At 38.7% G+C, this 22,940-nt stretch overlaps 1 protein-coding gene across 1 annotated transcript in view; it reads left to right on the top strand.

The window, feature by feature from the left end:
- The window catches only part of PBK (PDZ binding kinase), a 32,919-nt gene that overhangs the window by 661 nt on the left and 9,318 nt on the right, over nucleotides 1-22,940 (top strand). Inside the window, exons 2-6 of the mRNA XM_070376143.1 lie at nucleotides 2,584-2,661; nucleotides 5,063-5,156; nucleotides 17,088-17,230; nucleotides 20,421-20,590; nucleotides 22,470-22,599. Of these exons, the coding sequence (XP_070232244.1) occupies nucleotides 2,604-2,661; nucleotides 5,063-5,156; nucleotides 17,088-17,230; nucleotides 20,421-20,590; nucleotides 22,470-22,599 (595 nt within the window). The 5' untranslated portion in view covers nucleotides 2,584-2,603. The remainder of the gene's footprint in view (nucleotides 1-2,583; nucleotides 2,662-5,062; nucleotides 5,157-17,087; nucleotides 17,231-20,420; nucleotides 20,591-22,469; nucleotides 22,600-22,940) is intronic.

The raw sequence follows: 22,940 nt of genomic DNA, 5'->3' as shown, positions 1-22,940 counted from the left end.
GGACAATCCAAACGAGCTTACAGACAGGTAGTAACAGTTTGCTTTACAGTAAATCTAATACAAAACCAAACCTTTTTTCAAAATAATAGTTAATTTTTTAATAAAAAGGATTTTAAAAGAAATGTTACAGAAGGAAAAAAAACCCTGTATTAACTTGCTTGTGTATACAGTATGTACATTGTATTTTCATAGATAATTTTAAACTAATAGTTTATTGAGATGTAATTAACATATCATGAAATTCACTCTTTTGAAAGTGTACAGTTAAGTGGTTTTTGGAATAGAGTTGTGCGGGGTCCAGCCCCGGTGGATCCAGGGAATTCGAAGCGGGGCCGGCGTCTGCGAGGATCAGGAAACAACTGCTTAATTAAACGTTAATTAAGGATATAAACAGTAATAGAATAAGGACAGCTCAGTGAGGAAATTGAGTGGAGAAAAGAGGCTGAATAATTTAGCCAGAAGGTGAGAGAAAGAACGACATGGGGAGACCAAGTTTCGGTGAACAAGGCCCGCACTTTATTTTCCAAAGTAGTTTTTATACCTTAAGTTATGCATAGAGGATAATGGGGGAAGGGGTAGAGTCATGCAGTAAGCCAGGCTTTCTTCCTGCAAACTTCTCATATGCAAAAGTTTAGGTGATTTGCATCATCTTCTGGCCCAGAGGCCTATTAACATTTTAAGACCCTTTCTTCAGAAAACTTATTTTTCTCTAAAGGCGGCTAGTCAGGCGCCACCCTCCAAAAGCATTAAAGTTGCATTCCTATAGGGCAAAGGTGTGGTGGGCTACAACAAGAAAAAGAATTAACTCAAGGGTCCAAGGTTACAAACATTAAAATTACTACTTACACCAATCATATTAATCAATACACTGCCAGGAACACAGCAGGTAAGGGATATGGAAACTTAGCAGCAAACATTGGCCCAACAAGTGAAAAACCCTTCACCAATAAAATTTCTAATCAATCTTTTAACTACTCAAAGGAATCTGTGTTTAGACAGTTTAGAACATCTCCTGCCTCTCACAGTTGGGAGGCTCTGAACAATCACATGTGGCCGGAAAAACCTATTCAGGCAGGCTAGAGGATTTCCAAAGGAGTTTGTAGGTTGAAACACTGTCACACCCAGGAACTTTATTAACTGGAGCTGTAAGTTAACTCTCTTTCTAGAGAGAGGTAGTGGGGGACAGGCCCCCCGCCCCGCCGCCCCCCGAAAAGTCAGAGGTGTAGGTGAGAACACAAAGCAGAAAGTAGGCAGACTCTGGTTTTGGGGGTAGATGCTCGAGAATTTCCAGGGGGACTCCTGAGGCTCGATCCCGCCCTTGCGTATCCGAGCCTCCTTCCTCATGACCTTTGCCACGGGCGGAGTTCCTCACGCTGGCTCCTGGCAGTGATAGACTTCCAGTTGAGCTATTCCAGATCCTGAAAGATGATGCTGTGGAAAGTGCTGCACTCAATATGCAATATGCACTCAATATGCAGTATGCCGGCTCCCGGCAGAGTTGAATATATTAAACCACTACCTAATTTTAGAACATTTTCATCACCCCAGAAAAGATGGCATACACCCACTAGCAGTCACTCCACATTCTCTCTTCCCTTCAGCCCACAACAACTAAGCATTTATTTTGTCTGTGGATTTGCCTGTTCTGGATATTGTGTGGAAAAACAATCATATATGTGGCCTCTTGTGTCTGCTTTCTTTCACTTGGCATAAGGTTTTCAAGATTCTTTCATGTTGTAGTATACATGAGTACTTCATTCCTTTTAATGACTAAATAATATTCCCTATGTAAAATATATACTCTGTTGAATAATATTTTATTGTGCGTAGTATCGGAGAAGGCAATGGCACCCCACTCCAGTACTCTTGCCTGGAAAATCCCATGGATGGAGGAGCCTGGTAGGCTGCAGTTCATGGGGTTGCTAAGAGTAGGACAGGACTGAGTGACTTCCCTTTCACTTTTCACTTTCATGCATTGGAGAAGGAAATGGCAACCCACTCCAGTGTTCTTGCCTGGAGAATCCCAGGGACGGGGGAGCCTGGTGGGCTGCCGTCTCTGGGGTCACACAGAGTCGGACATGACTGAAGCGATTTAGCAGCAGCGGCAGCAGCAGCAGTGTGTAGTATATGCCATATTTTCTTTATCCATTCATCATCTGATAGCTTTTTCTGTTTCCTTTTTTTGGCTATTAGGAATAATACTGCTTACAAAGCCAAGCTCTTAAAAGCATATAAAAGATCTGTTAATAACTACTCCTGGGAAGTGTGGGAGGGTACGAGGTGATTTTCTTTTTTTTAACCAAGTGCATATATTATTTTAAAAATAAAATAAAAATCCACAATCATTAATAGCATGACCTTGGGTATGTAATTTTACTTATCTTTAATTTTAGTTTATCTTTCTCCCTCTCTGGGTTTCAGTTTTCTCATTGTAAATACAACTGGACTAAATATTTGTCATGGTCTTTTTCAGTTCTCAAATTTTTTGTAAATAAGTGATAGTATTATAGGAATTTTTTCTTCATGAATGAAAGATGTATTCTTTATAACTGCAGTGTACCTTTCTATTCATTTTTATCATAGGACTTTAAGCAATTATTACAATGGAAGAAACCAATAATTTCAAGACACCAAGCAGATTATCTGAAAAAAGGAAATCTGGTAATCTATAAAACCTTTCTTCATTGTTACTGATATCAGAAATGTCTTCATAGTATTATAGTTAAATCCTTTCATTGTTATCTGTCACACAAGAACAGTTTTAGTATAAGTCATCTTTATAATGTTGATCTCAAGAAATAAGACTTCTTTTATAGTTCAGAGTTTGGTCATCTCTGATCTAATTTTATTGACATTCTAGCAGATTTGTAGGTTCTCCTAGGTGAAGAAGCAACTTAACTTGAACCTCAAAGGAACCACTTTATCTTTCCCCCTCTATGTATGGGAAGGGTATTTTCCAAGGCAATTCAGTAGACAGGGTAATCTGTCACTTCAATTTGACAAGCCCTTTGGGCTTCATTTTGTTGTGCTGCAGCCTGGAAAGTGTTTCTAAGCAGTAAGTTAGGGCAGTGATAGGACTCATCTCATTAGTTTCTCTCCTCTCAGAGTTCATAGTCCTGCCCTGCCGATTGTCAAGTATGTGAAAACCATTATATTTTGTCAAATTTTCTAGTTGTTCATGGCAAAAGGGCAATCCAAGAGCAGTTAATTGTTCATGAGCAAAAGTAGGACTGCTCTATCTCATTTCTTTTAATAACCTTATACTACTCTGTAATATAGATATGCTATAATTATGACTCTAATGATCACTTAGGCTTTTCTTTTTTTTTTTTTTTGTAGCTACAAAAGCAGATCCCACTATTGGCATGCATGCACGCATTCACGTGTGTATATGGTATCTTTGGCTGCATGCCGTAGCGCAGGCATTAGCAAACTTTTTGTAAATGGCAGATAGTAAATGGTTTAGGCTTTGTGGGTCACATAGGAACCCTTTTGCCATCGTCTTCTTCCTTTCTTCTTTCTTCCTTGCCTGCCTCCCTCCCTTCCTTCCTTCTTTCCTTGATTTTTGCCTAAATTAGTCGTTACTGTGATTGCCGAAAAATGATATTAATAACTTTTTTTCTTTGTGGTGCTTTGTATGTGTCTCTGTCTCCTGAAGTCCTGTTTACTATCTCCAGAAGGCTCAGCTCCTGGAGAAGCTGAAGGTGTGTTTAGAAGGGAATGTTCCAGGAAGAGTTAGAGGTTTGGAGTCCAGACTGATATTATCAAGTACACTGAATCTGTCTCTGTTTCCCCTGTTCTGGCTCCAGAGAAATAAGACAGTCACTGGTGAGACAGCTGCCATTCTGTGTAGTTTCTTTTTTTTTTTTAATTTTATTTTATTTTTAAACTTTACATAATTGTATTAGTTTTGCCAAATATCAAAATGAATCCATCACAGGTATACATGTGCTCCCCATCCTGAACCCTCCTCCCTCCTCCCTCCCCATACCATCCCTCTGGGTCGTCCCAGTGCACTAGCCCCAAGCATCCAGTATCGTGCATTGAACCTGGACTGGCATCTCGTTTCCTACATGATATTTTACATGTTTCAATGCCATTCTCCCAGATCTTCCCACCCTCTCCCTCTCCCACAGAGTCCATAAGACTGTTCCATACATCAGTGTCTCTTTTGCTGTGTAGTTTCTATACCTTGAATTCTCTCATCTCCAGGATCTTGTCCCTAATTGTCTTTGTTCTAAGGCCTCCTCGGTTTTTTTCTTTTCTGGACATGGAATCTAGTTCTTCTGTTTTGAAACCAGATTTGAATTCTTGACTCTGTAACCCTGGCTTCTTTAGCAAGTTGCTCTCTGGAATCAATTCCATGATAAGAGTTGTGCATAAATGCCTTGATGAGGGTGTGTAATTGAGAGGAGTGTAGCTGGTATGACACTGTCTTTTCTACTTTGAATCTGCTCTTAAGGGTGATCTTGGTATTGGCTTGATTCGAAGTCATCCTCAGGTTCTGATCTTTTCTGGAGTCAGTTCTAGCTCTTTGATTCTGAAACCAAATCTGGATTCTAGGCTCTTCAGTGTTATTAAAGGCAAGTCTTCATTTGGTAGCGTAATCTGGATAAGGGTTTTGGTTAAAAGTGTTGATAAGGGTTTTCCGTTGACCTGTGAATTTGATATAGCTTCTGTCTATACTTTGTTGCCATGGTGTTAGAGTTGTCTTGGGCCATGTTGGAAGAGAGTCATGAAGTCTAAGGATTCAACCAAGAGACTTTCTTTATCTGTTTTTTTAACAACGCTTTTAAAATGTAAAAATCAATTCTTAGCTTATGGGTCATATAAAAACAGGCTGTTTTGCTGACCCCTGTTTAAGTGTTCCTGTAGAATAGAGCTCCAAAAGTAGACTTGGTCAAAGGTATCCATTGAAAGTTGGGACACATAGTGTCAAATTGCTCTGCAAGACTTTGCCAGTTAATTCCCTTAACAGTGATTTATTGAGAACGTTAGGATGCATCTGTGGAGCTCTTTTCAAATACTAATTTTATTTTTTATTTCTCTTTCTGACATTTAGCATTATGTTTAACTCCATGTATAAATATTCCTGCCTCTCCATTTATGCAGAAGCTTGGCTTTGGTACTGGGGTAAATGTCTACCTTATGCAAAGGTGAGTATAAGATTTCACGTTAACATTTTTACATGGAACCATAGTTCCACTGTACGTGGAGACAAAAAGGAATGTGAACATGCAAATATTTAGACCTGGGGTATGTTCATATTTTTGCCAGAGCTCTACCTGGTACATCTTTCTCCTAGCTTCCTCTTAATGGGTTATTAAAGGAGAGGTAATTTGTAATTTTTCCTTGGCTTGTGTAGGAGGGGAAAAGGACACAGAAAAGGGATTCCTGTGTGATAATAACACAGGATTCTCAATAAGAAAACTTCAAAGAGGATACCAGTGTTGGGAGATATCAGTGACTATTAATCCCTTCTATCTGGAGAGTTGCCTTCTCAGGATATTCTCTTCTAAAGAAGTAATATTTTTATTTATGTCATCATTAAGTGAGAAGGGCAGATACCTGATTCTAAAGTAGGAAAATTGTATTAAAAGAAAAATGGAATACTAGAATAGATGCTTATAGCTAATAATATTACATATGGCAACAAACACATTATTACAAAGTTGTTTCTTTTATTCATTATTCTGTACCTAGTTTCATGTTTATTAAGTGGCAAACAGTTATGTACTGTTTAGTGCTCCCTAAGAATTAGCCTGATTAGTCCAAGGCAGCATATCATTAGCTTTTCTAGGTTTACGTTGTTTCAAAGAAATACTTCCTCAAGTAAAAAGCTGGTGAATCGAGACTAGTATAGCAGTTATATGTAAGTGGGTCTTCTTGAAGTGTCTTCGCAGCTTAAACACCCCCTTTTGTGTGTTTGTCTGCTGTTAGTTTTTTGAACTTCCATTTTTTAATGTCTAAAACTCTGGCTTTAAGTTATTTTGAAAGAAAAAACTTATCACAATTTCGTGGCTAGTCTCATTTTTTCTTCCTTAAAAAAGTTTTTTTAGAATGTGAAGTGTGTTGTTAGCAAAGTTATACTGTATGTGACTTAATTAGAAAACTTCATTGGAAATAGCAGTTCCCGCCTGACCCTCCCAGTCCTCAGTGTGGCTCTGTTAGCTTGGGATTTTCCTTTATAGTAGCCTCAGTTCAGTTCAGTTCAGTTCAGACGCTCAGTCGTGTCCAACTCTTTGCGACCCCATGAATCGCAGCACGCCAGGCCTCCCTGTCCATCACCAACTCCCGGAGTTCACTCAGACTCACGTCCATCAAGTCAGTGATGCCATCCAGCCATCTCATCCTCTGTCGTCCCCTTCTCCTCCTGCCCCCAATCCCTCCCAGCATCAGAGTCTTTTCCAATGAGTCAACTCTTGGCATGAGTGGCCACAGTACTGGAGTTTCAGCTTTAGCATCATTTCCTTCCAAAGAAATCCCAGGGCTGATCGCCTTCAGAATGGACTGGTTGGATCTCCTTGCAGTCCAAGGGACTCTCAAGAGTCTTCTCCAATACCACAGTTCAAAAGCATCTATTCTTCGGCGCTCAGGCTTCTTCGCTAGATTTCCTTTGCCTCTCAGGTGAATTGGATCCTCTATTTTTCTTGTTTCATGTCTTAGTATTTCTTGGTTTCCATCTCATTCTGGTTGAAGACATTTGTTAGTGCCCCATGAAAAACAGAAGATACATTTTTGAGAATTTACTTTTCTAAAAATGTTTTCATTTTATGCTTGTACTTGAGTGGCCTTTTTTGTTTTTCTGGGTTAGAATTCTCATTCAGAAGTATGTTCTCCCCAGAATTTTGAGAACATTGTTCACTGCTGCTGTTGAGAATTCTGAAGCCCCTCTGACGCTGAGTCTTTGTGTTTCTGTTCTATGTTGTCTCCTCCTCCTGCTGTCTTATAACCTTATATGGTCTTTTGTTTGTCACCGCTGTTCTGCATTTCACAGTGACATGCATGGGTATGGCCTCTTGGAGCCTGAAAATTCCTATTAAATTTTTGAGAGGCTATTTTTAAAAATTACTTTGTTGATCATGTTCACCCCTTTTTATCTGTCCTCTGTCTTGGATGTGGGATTTACTGGCTTAATCTTTGATCTACCTTTATTTTATTTTATTTTTGGTCTGTTTTTCTATTTTCTCTTTTGTTCTATTAATATTTTCTGGGAAATCTTCCCAACTTCATTTTCTGATACTTCTATTTAGTTTTTCATTTTTGTCTATCTTGTTTTTAAAAATTATCTGAAAGTTTTCCTCTTTAAAAAAAATATAAATTTATTTATTTTAATTGGAGGCTAATTACTTTACAATATTGTAGTGGTTTTGCCATACATGGACATGAATCTGCCACAGGTGTACATGTGTTCCCCATCCTGAACCCCCCTCCCACCTCCCTCCCCATCCCATCCCTCAGGGTCATCCCAGTGCACCAGCCCCGAGCACCCTGTCTCATGCATTGAACCTGGACTGGTGATCCGTTTCACATATGATAATATACATGTTTCAATGCCATTCTCCCAAATCATCCCACTCTCGCCCTCTCCCACAGAGTCCAAAAGACTGTTCTATACATCTGTGTCTATTTTGCCGTCTCGCATATAGGGTTATTGTTACAATCTTTCTAAATTCCGTATATATATATATATGTGTTAGTACTCTTGCCTGGAAAATCCCATGGACGGAGGAGCCTGGTAGGTACCAGTCCATGGGGTCGCTGAGGGTCGGACACGACTGAGCGACTTCACTTTCAATTTTCACTTTCATGCATTGGAGAAGAAAATGGCAACCCACTCCAGTGTTCTTGCCTGGAGAATCCCAGGGACAGGGGAGCCTGGTGGGCTGCCATCTATGGGGTCGCACAGAGTTAGACACGACTGAAGTGACTTAGCAGCAGTAGCAGTAGTATACTGTATTAGTGTTTTTCTTTCTGGCTTACTTCACTCTGTATAATAGGCTCCACTTTCATCCATCACATTAGAACTGATTCAAATGTATTCTTTTTAATGGCTGAGTAATATTCCATTGTGTATATGTACCACAGCTTTGTTATCCATTCGTCTGCTGATAGAGACATCTAGGTTGCTTCTATGTCCTGGCTATTATAAACAGTGCTGCGATGAACATTGGGGTACACGCATCTCTTTCAATTCTAGTTTCCTTGGTGTGTATGCCCAGCAGTGGGATTGCTGGGTCATAAGGCAGTTCTATTTCCAGTTTTTTAAGGAATCTCCACACTGTTCTCCATAGTGGCTGTACTAGTTTGCATTCCCACCAACAGTGTAAGAGGGTTCCCTTTTCTCCACACCCTCTCCAGCATTTATTGCTTGTAGACTTTTGGATCACAGCCAATCTAACTGGCGTGAAATGGTACCTTATTGTGGTTTTGATTTGTATGTCTCTGATAATTTACTCCTTGGAAGGAAAGTTATGACCAACCTAGATAGCAATTCAAAAGCAGAGACATTACTTTGTCAACAAAGGTTCATCTAGTCAAGGCTATGGTTTTTCCATTAGTCATGTAGGATGTGAGAGTTGGACTGTGAAGAAAGCTGAGCGCCAAAGAATTGATGCTTTTGAACTGTGGTGCTGGAGAAGACTCTTGAGAGTCCCTTGGACTGCAAGGAGATCCAACCAGTCCATTCTGAAGGAGATCAGTCCTGGGTGTTCTTTGGAAGGAATGATGCTGAAGCTGAAACTCCAGTACTTTGGCCACCTCATGCGAAGAGGTGACTCATTGGAAAAGACTCTGATGCTGGGAGGGATTGGGGACAGGAGGAAAAGGGGACGACAGAGGATGAGATGGCTGGATGGCATCACTGACTCAATGGACGTGAGTTTGAGTGAACTCTGGGAGTTGGTGATGGACAGGGAGGCCTGGCGTGCTGCAGTTCATGGAGTCGCAAAGAGTCAGACACAACTGAACAACTGAACTGAACTGATAATGAGTGACGTTGAGCATCTTTTCATGTATTTGTTAGCCATCTGTATGTCTTCTTTGGAGAAATGTCTGTTTAGGTCTTTGGCCCATTTTTTGATTGGGTTGTTTATTTTTCTGGAATTGAGCTGCAGGAGTTGCTTGTATATTTTTGAGATTAATTGTCAGTTCCTTCATTTGCTATTATTTTCTCCCATTCTAAAGGCTGTCTTTTCACCTTGCTTATATTTTCCTTTGTTGTGCAAAAGCTTTTAGGTTTAATTAGGTCCCATTTGTTTATTTTTGCTTCTATTTCCAATATTCTGGGAGGTGGTCATAGAGGATCCTGCTGTGATATATGTCGGAGAGTGTTTTGCCTATGTTCTCCTCTAGCAGTTTTATAGTTTCTGGTCCTATGTTTAGATCTTTAATCCATTTTGAGTTTATTTTTGTGTATGGTATTAGAAAGTGTTCTAGTTTCATTCTTTTACAAGTGGTTGACCGGTTTTCCCAGCACCACTTGTTAAAGAGATGGTCTTTTCTCCATTGTATATTCTTGCCTCCTTTGTCAAAGATAAGGTGTCCATAGGTGCATGGATATATCTCTGGGCTTTCTGTTTTGTTCTATTGATCTATATTTCTGTCTTTGTGCCAGTACCATACTGTCTTGATGACTGTAGCTTTGTACTAGAGCCTGAAGTCAGGCAGGTTGATTCCTCCAGTTCTATTCTTCTTTGTCAAGATTGCTTTGGCTATTCGAGGTTTTTTGTATTTCCATACAAATTGTGAAATTACTTGTTCTAGTTATGTGAAAATACCATTGGTAGCTTGATAAAGATTGCAATGAATCTATAGATTGCTTTGGGTAATTTTCACTATATTGATTATTTCAATCCATGAACATGGTATATTTCTCCATCTATTTGTGTACTCTTTGATTTCTTTCATCAGTGTTTTATAGTTTTCTATATATAGGTCTTTTGTTTCTTGAGGTAGATATATTCCTAAGTATTTTAATGGAATTGTTTCCTTAATTTCTCTTTCTGTTTTCTCATTGTTAGTGTATAGGAATGCAAAAGATTTCTGTGTGTTAATTTTATATCCTGCAACTTTACTATATTCACTGATTAGCTCTAGTAATTTTCTGGTGGAGTCTTTAGGGTTTTCTATGTAGAGGATCATGTCATCTGCAAACAGTGAGTTTTACTTCTTCTTTTCCAATTTGGACTCCTTTTATTTCTTTTTCTGCTCTGATTGCTGTGGCCAAAACGTCCAAAACCATGTTGAATAGTAGTGGTGAGAGTGGGCACCCTTTCTTGTTCCTGACTTTAGGGGAAATGCTTTCAATTTTTCACCATTGAGGATAATGTTTGCTGTGGGTTTGTCAAATATAGCTTCTATTATGTTAAGGTATGTTCCTTCTATTCCTGCTTTCTGGAGGGCTTTTTTTTTTAATCATAAATGGATGTTGAATTTTGTCAAAGGCTTTCTCTGCATCTATTAAGATAATCATATGGTTTTTATCTTTCAATTTGTTAATGTGGTATATTACATTGATTGATTTGCAGATATTGAAGAATCCTTGCATCCCTGGAATAAAGCCCACTTGGTCATGATGTATGATCTTTTTAATATGTTGTTGGATTCTGTTTGCTGGAATTTTGTTAAGGATTTTTGCATCTATGTTCATCAGTGATATTGGCCTGTAGTTTTCTTTTGTGGCATCTTTGTCAGGTTTTGGTATTAGGGAGATGGTGGCCTCATAGAATGAGTTTGGAAGTTTACCTTCCTCTGCAATTTTCTGGAAAAGTTTGAGTAGGATAGGTGTTAGCTCTTCTCTGAATTTTTGGTAGAATTCAGCTGTGAAGCCATCTGGTCCTGGGCTTTTGTTTGCTGGACGATTTCTGATTACAGTTTCAATTTCCATGCTTGTGATGGGTCTGTTAAGATTTTCCAACAGAAAATCTTGGAAAGTTGTACTTTTCTAAGAATTTGTCCATTTCTTCCAAATTGTTCATTTTATTGGCATATAATGCTGGTAGTAGTCTCTTATGATCCTTTGTATTTCTGTGTTGTCTGTTGTGATCTCTCCATTTTCATTTCTAATTTTATTGATTTGATTTTTCTCCCTTTGTTTCTTGATGAGTCTGGCTAATGGTTTGTCAATTTTATTTATCCTCTCAAAGAACCAGCTTTTGGCTTTGTTGATTTTTGCTGTGGTCTCTTTTGTTTCTTTTGCATTTATTTCTGCCCTAATTTTTAAGATTTCTTTCCTTCTACTAACCCTGGGGTTCTTCATTTCTTCCTTTTCTAGTTGCTTTATGTGTAGAGTTAGGTTATTTATTTGACTTTTTTCTTGTTTCTTGAGGTAAGCCTATATTGCTATGATGCTTCCCCTTAGCACTGCTTTTACAGTGTCCTGTAGGTTTTGGGTTGTTGTGTTTTCATTTTCATTCGTTTCTATGCATATTTTGATTTATTCTGTGATTTGTTGGTTATTCAGCAGTGTGTTGTTCAGCCTCCATATATTGGAATTTTTAATAGTTTTTCTCCTGTAATTGAGATCTAATCTTACTGCATTGTGGTCAGAAAAGATGCTTGGAATGATTTCAATTTTTTTTGAATTTACCAAGGCTAGATTTATGGCCCAGGATGTGATCTATCCTGGAGAAGGTCCCATGTGCACTTGAGAAAAAGGTGAAATTCATTGTTTTGGGGTGAAATGTCCTATAGATATCAGTTAGGTCTAACTGGTCTATTGTATCATTTAAAGTTCGTGTGTCCTTGTTAATTTTGTTTAGTTGATCTATCCGTATGTGTGAGTGGGGTATTAAAGTCTCCCACTATTATTGTGTTATTGTTAATTTCCCCTTTCATACTTGTTAGCATTTGCCTTACATATTGTGGTGCTCCTATGTTGAGTGCATATATATTTATAATTGTTATATCTTCTTCTTGGATTGATCCTTTGATCATTATTTAGTGTCCTTCTTTGTCTCTTTTCTCAGCCTTTATTTTAAAGTCTATTTTATCTGATATGAGTATTGCTACTCCTGCTTTCTTTTGGTCTCTATTTGCGTGGAATATCTTTTTCCAGCTCTTCACTTTCAGTCTGTATGTGTCCCTTATTTTGAGGAGGGTCTCTTGTTGACAACATATATAGAGGTCTTGTTTTTGTATCTATTCAGCCAGTCATTGTCTTTTGGTTGGGGCATTCAACCCATTTACGCTTAAGGTAATTATTGATAAGTATGATCCCGTTGCCATTTACTTTGTTGTTTTGAGTTCGAGTTTATCCACCCTTTCTGTGTTTCCTGTCTAGAGAAGATCCTTTAGCATTTGTTGGAGAGCTGGTTTGGTGGTGCTGAATTCTCTCAGCTTTTGCTTGTCTGTAAAGCTTTTGATTTCTGCTTCATATTTGAATGAGATCCTTGCTGGGTACAGTAATCTGGGTTGTAGGTTTTTCTCTTTCATCACTTTAAGTATGTCCTGCCATTCCCTTCTGTCATGAAGAGTTTCTGTTGAAAGATCAGCTGTTATCCTTATGGGAATCCCCTTGTGTGTTGTTTGTTGTTTTTCCCTTGCTACTTTTAGTATTTGTTCTTTGTGTTTGATCTTTGTTAATTTGATTAATATGTGTCTTGGGGTGTTTCGCCTTGGGTTTATCCTCTTTGGGACACTCTGTTTTCAACTATTATTTCCACAAGTATTTTCTCATGGTCTTTCTTTTTGTCTTCTTCTTCTGGGACTCCTATGATTTGAGTGTTGGGGCGTTTAACGTTGTCCCAGAGGTCTCTGAGGCTGTCCTCATTTCTTTTAATTCTTTTTTCTTTTTTCCTCTCTGCTCCATTTATTTCTACCATTCTATCTTCTACCTCACTTATCCTATCTTCTGCCTCCATTATACTACTGTTGGTTCCCTCCACAGTGTTTTTGATCTCATTTATTGTATTATTCATTATATACTGACTTTTTTATTTCTTCTAGGTCCTTGTTAAACATTTCTTGCATCTTCTCAATCCTTGTCTCCAGGCTATTTTTCTGTAACTCCATTTTGTTTTCAAGATTTTGGATCATTTTCACTATCATTATTCGGAATTCTTTATCAGGTAGATTCCCTATCTCTTCTTTGGTTTGGTGGGCATTTGTCATGTTCCTTTACCTGCTGAGTATTTCTCTGCCTTTTCATCTTGCTTATATTTCTGTGTGGTTCCTCTTTATTGTGGAGGTTCCTTGCTGTGGATGCGGTTGGATGGGTGGCTTGTCAGGGTTTCTTGGTTAGGGAAGCTTGTGTCGGTGTTCTGGTGGGTGGAGCTGGATTTCTTTTCTCTGGAGTGCAATGAAGTGTCCAGTAGTGAGTTTTGAGATGTCTGTGGGTTTGGTGTGACTTTGGGCAGCCTGTATATTGAAGCTCAGGGCTATGTTCCAGTGTTGCTGGAGAATTTGCATGGTATATCTTGCTCTGGAGCTTGTTGGCTCTTGGGTGGTGCTTGGTTTCAGTAAAGGTATGGAGGATTTTGATGAACTCTTATCGATTAATGTTCCTTGGAGTCAGGAGTTCTCTGGTCTCTGATGTTCTCAGGTTTTGTACTTAAGCCTCCTGCCTCTGGTTTCAGTTTTATTCTTACAGTAGCTTCAAGACTTCTCCATCTGTCACTTCCAAAGTGGTTCCCTCTTTTTATTTTAGCTTCTGTTTGCTGGTCTCTTCAGTGTCTAATTTCCACCCTGACACAAGGGGGCGATGGTGGTCACGTTTTTAGGCTCACTTGTTCAGTAGTGCTGTGGGGAGGGAGGAACACTGCAAAGCAGTATCACTGGCGTGTGTGGGGAGTGCTGGCAGTGTTTCAGCCGCACTGGGTTTGCCCCCGCTCACGGCGTGTATGCTTCCACGGTCTACACTTCTCAGGCTCTAGGTTGCTCTGCCGGGAACTGTCTTAGGCCGGCCCTGCGTTGTATGCATCTCCCAGGTCTTAGCCGCTCAGGTTCAGGTTTTCGGGTACTCCACAAAGGCGCAGATCGTTTGGGCCTGCGTTTTGTGCCCGTCCCAGGTCCGAGCAGCTCAGGTGACCAGGTGCTTGGTGAGCGCAGTCACCCCCAGGTGGGGAGGGGGTGTGTCTTATTGCCTCCCCCGTCCAAGCTGCTCGGTTTTCTGGGTGTACAACTGGCGTGCCTTCTTAGGTGTGCCGTGTATCTCTTCAGGGGAGCTGATCTCTGGCTGTGACTCTCTCAGCAGATGTCAACTGTCCAGAATCCCAAGAAGTCTTGGTTAGCAACGAAGCCTGCTTGCAGTTTGGTAGAGGATGCCTCTCTGGGGCCATGATTGCCCGCTTCCAGCTCTGGCTGCCCTCGCCTGCCTGTCTCCCGTGGGGGATGGGCTGGTCCATAGCTGGCTAGGTCTGCTCAGTCTTTTGTTCTGTGAGCAGGCCTGGCAGTGTCTTAGGTTAGGGCTTTTCACGGGATAGTTCTCTCTCTTTTTTGTCTCTCTCTCTGTCTCTCTCTGGCCACAGTCTGGGTTGCTGTCTCACGTTAGTTCCCTTAGATTGCCCTCAGGGCATTCAGGCCCGGTCCTTACCCTAAACAATGCAGTCTGCGGCTCCCTGTCCAATCCCTGCTTGCTAGTGGTGGATGTGAGCGTCTGGGATGCTTCTCTGCTGGGAGTTGCCGTTAGGCATGTAATCTGTGGGTTTTAATTATTTATTTATTTTTCCTCCTGGTTATGTTGCCCTCTGAGATTCCAAGACTCGCCAAGGACCCGCTGGTGGGAGTGTTTCCTTGTGTTTGGAAAGTTCTCTCTTTTTTTAAGACTCCCTTCCCGGGACAGATCTCCGTCCCTACCTCTTTTGTCTCTCTTTTTATCTTTTATATTTTGTCCTACCTCCTTTCGAAGACAGTGGGCTGGCTGCCTTTCTGGGTGCCTGATGTCCTCCGCCAGCATTTAGAAGTTGTTTTGTGGAATCTGCTCAGCGTTCAGATGTTCTTCCGATGAATTTGTGGGGGATAAAGTGGTCTCCCCGTCCTATTCCTCCACCATCTTAGGACCACCTCTCAAGTTTTCCTTTTTAAGATGGCATCCCATGTCTTGTGGGGATGCTAGACATGTATATCTTGAACCTGGATGTTGATAACACAGGTGTGTTCAAGTGTGAAAACTCACTGAGCACTGCAGGCACATTTGGTCATGAATTGCTCTGTTGCTACATAGACCGCAGGTTCTCAACTGTGTCAGTCTACCTCAGGCTAAATACCTTCTGCTTTTTCCCTTTCAAAGTCAGTCTTCAGTCTTCAAACTGAAGTTTTATTTCAGTGGTACCTGAGAGGGATCAAATTTATATGTGTATGTTCATTTTAATTCAGAGTATATATTATTTACTGTTAAATTTGCATTGCTGGATTAACCCAACATAGTTGTGATGTATTATTATTTTTTAATAAACTGATAGAATCATTTTGCTATTGTTTAGAATTTTTGCATCTGTAAGTGAAATTGGTTTGTGATTTTTCTTTTTCTGTTGTCCTGTATGATTTTTGTCCCTTTTCATTCTATTCCCTGGAATGGTTTGTATGAAATGGAATGATATGTTTCTTTACAGTTTAGTAAACTCAACTCTAAAATTATCTATGTTTTGTATTTCTTGTGGGAAGATTTTTAAACTCTTGATTACGTTTCTTCTTTTATCAGTTTTCTTAACTTTTTTAAAGAATTTGTCCATTTTACCTTTTTATTGGCTTAAAAGTTCTAGTATTCACTTGGATATTTTTAAAATCTCTGTTGTATATGTCCCCATTTTTGTTGGCAGTATTGTTTGTGTCTCCTTTTGTTTTTCCCTTGTGCAGTCTCAACAGAAATTTGCCCGTTGTATTAGCATTGTCTGTGAACCATCTTTTGCCTTGGCAACATTTTATTCAGATTTCATAATAATATCCTTCTCATTCTGTAACCTATAGGTTAGGATAGGATGTAGGTAGGTTAGGGCATATGGAAAAGGTGAAGATGGACTCGCTCACTGAGTTATAAATAATCCAGAGCTATGGGTACCCCTTGAGACTTGAAAAATACATTTTTATATTAAAAGAACATGGAAGAGGTTATTCCCAAATGCTATTGTTATCTAAAACTGGAGGTTTAAGAATAGTTTAAGTAAACTTATGCATGATAGATGTATATGAACTGAGAAATCTAGTGATCCTTTGAATACATGTATTCTGATGTTAAAAAAAGGTCCTGCAGTCACAGAGCTGTGCCCATGAGCTAGTACAGAGCTGAACATGATTTCTTGGTTCCATCTCGTTTTATGTTCTTATGGTTGAACTTTGCAATCTTTAACTTTTGAGGCTCTTTGGCTTGTGCCCAAATGCTGCCTACATTTTGTTCTTTGTAATTGGCCGTACTCATAAATGCCTACCTTACGGGGTGAACAAACCTTTCCCTGACTTCATGTCACCTGTTTGTTTATTTAGGCCTCAAAACAGGTATACCTTAAATGTTCTTCAACAGCTGCATCTTCCTAGAAAATAGACAATTTACATTTTTTTTCCTATTAGTATGTTTATTATTTTCTCCCTAAACATATGTATATAGTGAGAAGTATATAGGATGAATTGTTTTGTCCATTAGAGGCATAATATTTGTTGGTAAAAAACAGTCTGTTATTTGCATGATTACACACGAGCCAAATGTATTTTGTACATTTCTTCTTTAAATTGTTTCTTAGAAATTAATGTTTATTACTTTAACATTCTATAATTTATATCTGGTACATATAGTTAAATGCTTTTTAAGTAGTTGGTAGTGACATGATTGAGTGAAAAAATTAGAAAATACTATAGAAATTTTGAAGTTTAAAATCTATAACATTTTGTCTTTTTCCTTCTAGTTTTCTCTTTTTAACCCTTCCTTTCCAAAGATATCAGACTTCTCTTGTAATCAGTAGATTTATCAGCTGTATGTACACAGTTATAAAGGATATATAACAGAAATGTTGATAGTCTAAAATATTTACAAATTAAAAAAAGAAAACTAAAATACTCTCAAAGTCTTTTTCAAAATGTGGAAGTTCCTATTAGTCATTTGAACTGTATTATGGTTATTAATCTTTCTGTACATTTTTGGTTACTTATTTTTTAAGATCTCCAAGAGGTTTGTCTCATTCTCCTTGGGCTGTGAAAAAGATTAATCCTAGATGTAATGATGAATATCAGAGTATGTATCAAAAGAGACTAACTGATGAAGCTAAGATTTTGAAAACACTCAATCATCCAAACATTATAGGTAAGTTCACATATTACTTAATAACAGTATCTAGTATAGTATCTTGTTTATCTGAAATGGTTTACATAAAATCTTAACTGCTTTCACTAATAATAAGTGAAGAAAGGCGTGATGGAGTTTGGCAAGAATCCAATTAATGTGAACATTGTGAAATAAAAATTAGTGGGACTTCCCTGGCGATCCAGTGATTAGGACTCTGTGCTTCAACTGCTGGGGAGCGTGGGTTTGATTCCTGGTAAGGGACCTAAGATCCTATAAGCCACCTGGCTTGGCCAGAAAAAAAAACATAGTGTATATTTTTAGATGCAGCAAATTTGGAAAACTCAGCAGTGGCCACAGGATTGGAAAGGTCAGTTTCCATTCCAATCCCAAAGAAAGGCAATGCCAAAGAATGCTCAAACTACCGCACAATTGCACTCATCTCACATGCTAGTGAAGTAATGCTCAAAATTCTCCAAGCCAGGCTTCAGCAATACGTGAACCATGAACTTCCAGATGTTCAAACTGGATTTAGAAAAGGCTGAGGAACCAGAGACCAAATTGCCAACATCTGTTGGATCATTGAAAAAGCAAGAGAATTCCAGAAAAACATCTATTTCTGCTTTATTGACTATACCAAAGCCTTTGACTGTGTAGATCGCAACAAATTGTGGAAAATTCTTGAAGAGATGGGAATACTAGACCACCTGACCTACCTCCTGCGAAATCTGTAAGCAGGTCAAGAAGCAACAGTTAGAACTGGACATGGAACAACAGACTGGTTCCAAATTGGGAAAGGAGTATGTCAAAGCTGTATATTGTCACCCTGCTTATTTAACTTATATGCAGGGTACATCATGGGAAATGCTGGGCTGGATGAAGCACAAGCTAGAATCAAGATTGCTGGGAGGAATATCAATAACCTCAGATATGCAGAAGACACCACCCTTATGGCAGAAAGCAAAGAAGAATTAAAGAGCCTCTTGATGAAAGAGGAGAGTGAAAAAGTTGGCTTAAAACTCAACATTCAGAAAACTAAGATCATGGCATCCAGTCCCATCAGTTCAGTTCAGTTCAGTCACTCAGTCAAGTCCGACTCTTTGCGACTCCATGAATTGCAGTGCGCCAGGCTTCCCTGTCCATCACCAACTCCCGGAGTTCACCCAAACTTATGTCCGTCGAGTCGGTTATGCTATCCAGCCATCTCATCCTCTGTCGTCCCCTTCTCCTCCTTCCCCCAATCCCTCCCGGCATCAGAGTCTTTTCCAATGAGTCAACTCTTCGCGTCAGGTGGCCAAAGTACTGGAGTTTCAGCTTTAGCATCAGTCCTTCCAAAGAACACCCAGGACTGATCTCCTTCAGAATGGACTGGTTGGATCTCCTTGAAGTCCAAGGGACTCTCAAGAGTCTTCTCCAACACCATAGTTCAAAAGCATCAATTCTTTGGCTCTCAGCTTTCTTCACAGTTCAACTCTCACATCCATACATGACCACTGGAAAAACCATAGCCTTGACTAGACGGACCTTTGTCGGCAAAGTAACGTCCTCTGCTTTTGAATATGCTATCTAGGTTGGTCATAACTTTCCTTCCAAGGAGTAAGCATCTTTTAATTTCATGGCTGCAATCACCATCTGCAGTGATTTTGGAGCCCCCATAAAGAAAGTCTGACACTGTTTCCACTGTTTACCCATCTATTTCCCATGAAGTGATGGGACCAGATGCCATGATCTTCGTTTTCTGAATGTTGAGCTTTAAGCCAACTTTTTCACTCTCCTCTTTCACTTTCATCAAGAGGCTTCTTAGTTCCTCTTCACTTTCTGCCATAAGGGTGGTGTCATCTGCATATCTGAGGTTATTGATATTTCTCCCATCAGTCTTGATTCCAGCTTGTGCTTCTTCCAGCCCAGCATTTCTCATGATGTACTCCAGTCCCATCAGTTCATGGCAAATAGATGGGGAAACAGTGACAGACTTTATTTTTTGGGGCTCCAAAATCACTGCAGATAGTGACTGCAGCCATGAAATTAAAAGACGCCTGCTCCTTGGAAGAAAAGTTATGATCAACCTATACAGCATATTAAAAAGTAGAGACATTACTTTGCCAACGAGGTCCGTCTAGTCAAAGTTATGGTTTTTCCAGTAGTCATGTATGTGAGAGTTGGACCATAAAGAAAGCTGAGTGCCGAAGAATTGATGCTTTTGAACTGTGGTGTTGGAGAAGACTCTTGAGAGTCCCTTGGACTGCAAGGAGATCCAACCAGTCCATCCTAAAGGAAATCAGTCCTGAATATTCATTGGAAGGACTGATGTTGAAGCTGAAACTCTAATACTTTGGCTACCTGATGTGAAGAACTGACTCATTTGAAAAGACCCTGATGCTGGGAAAGATTGAAGGTGGGAGGAGAAAGGGATAACAGAGGATGAGATGGTTGGATAACATCACTGACTCAATGGACATGAGTTTGAGTAAACTCTGGGAGTTGGTGATGGACAGGGAGGCCTGGCTTGCTACAGTCCATGGGGTCTCAAAGAATCTGACACTACTGAGCAACTGAACTGAAGTATATATTTAAAACTTCATAGGAATAGATACAGTCATTATGCTATTGGTACCATGGAGAATTCAGGAATGTAAAGTCTTCATTTGTGTAATCTCCTTTTTTCATTTTTAATGTAAGTAAGTCTGGTGAAACCATTATATTTAGGAAGGCATAGAGTATAAAACGGAGAAGGCTTTGGCACCCGACTCCAGTACTCTTGCCTGGAAAATCCCATGGACAGAGGAGCCTGGTGGGCTGCAGTCCATGGGGTCGCTAAGAGTCAGACACGACTGAGCAACTTCACTTTCACTTTTCATTTCCATGCATTGGAGAAGGAAATGGCAACCGACTCCAGTGTTCTTGCCTGGAGAATCCCAGGGACGGGGGAGCCTGGTGGGCTGCCGTCTATGGGGTCGCACAGAGTTGGACACAACTGAAACGACTTGGCAGCAGCAGCAGCAGAGTATAAAAACATTTCAATTTGTGATACTGTTGGCCAACACTGAAGACATTTAAAATTAGATCTACTAAATAAGTTTTGTAAGCACTAGCTGTTTCATTTTGTGTTTGACAGTGTTGATCCAGATCTGTTTTCAGTCACATTATTGTAAAGAATGAAATACTTTTGTTCTTCCCTACTCCAGTAAGAAAATGACGTATTTTCTTTAAGGTTACCGTGCTTTCACTAAAGCTAGCGATGGCAGTCTGTGTCTTGCTATGGAGTATGGAGGTGAAAAGTCTCTGAATGACTTAATAGAAGAACGAAATAAAGATAGCCGAGATCCTTTTCCAGCAGCCATAATTTTAAAAGTTGCTTTGAACATGGCAAGAGGGTTAAAGGTAACTATGCTATTATGTTTTGAATGAGTTTTGTGGAACCTAAAAAAATAAATACTTTATTTACAATGTTGTGTTTAATTTCTACTGTACAGGAAAGTGACTCAATTATACATGTATCTCCTTTTTCACATTCTTTTCCATTGGGGTTTATCACAGGATGTTAAATATAATCCCCTGTTCTTTACAGTAGGACGTTGTTGTATATCCATCCTATATATGGTAGTTTGCATTTGTAACCCCAAACTCCCAATCTTTCCCTTTCTCACCCAGCCTCCCCCTTGACAACCACAAGTCTGTTCTCTATAACTGTGAGTCTGTTTCTGCTTTGTAAATAAGTTCATTTGTGTATTTTATATTCCACATATAAGTGACATCATATGGTATTTGTCTTTCTGACTTAGTATGACTAAGTCCATCCATGTTGTTGGAAATGACATTGTTTCATTATTTTTAATGGCTGAGTAATACTCCATTGTGTGTGTGTGTGTGTGTGTGTGTGTCTATGTCTGTGTCTGTGTCTGTTCATCTACTGATGAACAGATACTAATATACCTAGTTACAAGGTGAATTTTTTTTTCCCAAGAGAGGGAGTTGCCTTAAATCTTTATAGAATCTTTCATATTGAAGAATGTACTGTTTTGATCAACAAAGTATTGTTAGAGGCCTTCACACCTTCACATGGCCTGAAATAATCCAAGTCAGGAAGTTTTGCTTATAGAGATTGCATGTTAGATTTAGTTAATTGGACTGTTGTTTAGTCATTATTCCTGGGGGTGTATTCTAACCCTCTGTTGCTGTAAACAAGCCTTTCAAAGATTTCTTTGTGGGATGTTATTAGACATTGTGAATATACATCTATAGTCAAATGAAAAAAATCCTCTCAGGGTTATACAAATAAACTATTGTATCTTTGAATTAGACATACTGTTAGAGATAAAAATTCTGTATCCTGAATAACTTAAGTAATCATGGCTCCAGAAAATTGTTGGATGACTCAGAAAAACAGATTATGTAATGTAGTGATGTCAAGAATTGCATGTTGAGTTCAAATAAAATTGATTCATGAAATGTAAAACTGGAAAAAGGCACTATTTCTAAATATATATTTTAATATTTTATAGAAAAACATTTTTAAATAGGTTGGATAAGCTAATAATTTGAATCATTTAATTATTTTAATTGTGTATATATAATGGAATTAATAAATTACATTATAAATATATTTGAGCATATTCAATTTATGGTTAACAATATTTAAATAAGCACAGTAAGTGTTCCAAGTTCAATACCAAGAATTGTTTCTGCATCTTTTGCAGGCCCAGGTCATAGAGTATAGATGCCTAAATGCTGATGAATGAAAAAATAACTTTTGTAGGACGTTTTTGATTATGGATGAATATTATCACTTGTCATTTCTAAGAAAGGGTTAAAATATAGCCTTAGATTACATTACTGCTTCCTCTTTTCCTTGTGAAGTATGTGTAGTGTTATCTCAACAATTTGTTTGAGATAACTGTGTCATTGTGAAGTTTAAAAAATTATTTCTAAAATAATTGTCCATTTTATAAAATTGTAGTATATTTTGAAATCTGCAGTATCATCTTTGATGTATAAGTATGTGAGGTTGGTTGGAAAATTAAAAGTTGGCTTATCTATACATAGACATCAATTTCCAAAGAATCTTTCAGATTTCTGGTCAGTATGGTAGACTAAGAGGTAGCGTGGGATGGTTCCTTCTCTAGCATCAAATAGTTTGAAATGATAGACACAAGTCTGCATGTTAGGCAGGGAGTTCAGGTTGTTGTTTTGTTTGAAAGTTATATACTTTTTTATTAGTTTCTATTTTTTCTCAGATATTTTAAATTTTTCACTATTTTAGTATCTGCACCAAGATAAGAAACTGCTCCATGGAGATATAAAGTCTTCAAATGTTGTTATTAAAGGCGATTTTGAAACAATTAAAATCTGTGATGTAGGAGTCTCTCTTCCATTGGATGAAAATATGACTGGTAAGCAGAATTCTAATTTTTAAATGGTTTCTGTACAGTTTTTAAGTTTCTATTACATATTTAAAAATAACAAGTTCACATTCTTCAAAAATCAAAAACTATTAATAAAAAGTGTATAATAAAAAATATCCCTTCCTATCTCTGTTCTACTCAGCCTCCAGCCCCTTCCCTTGCTACATACACAATATAAATTATTGGTTTCTCATTAGTATATATTTTAATTGAAGAAACGTGGAGAAGTGTCTCTAACCTGCTTTGGGATTTTTAAGTAGTAAAAGATCTGGGAGTAGAAAATACAATTTTATAAGGTTTTATAAAGAAATTGATTTAGCATCAGCATA

Source organism: Bos mutus, chromosome 8 (genome assembly GCF_027580195.1).
Source record: "Bos mutus isolate GX-2022 chromosome 8, NWIPB_WYAK_1.1, whole genome shotgun sequence".
NCBI lineage: Eukaryota > Metazoa > Chordata > Mammalia > Artiodactyla > Bovidae > Bos > Bos mutus.
This window is presented reverse-complemented; position numbering and strand designations above follow the sequence as displayed.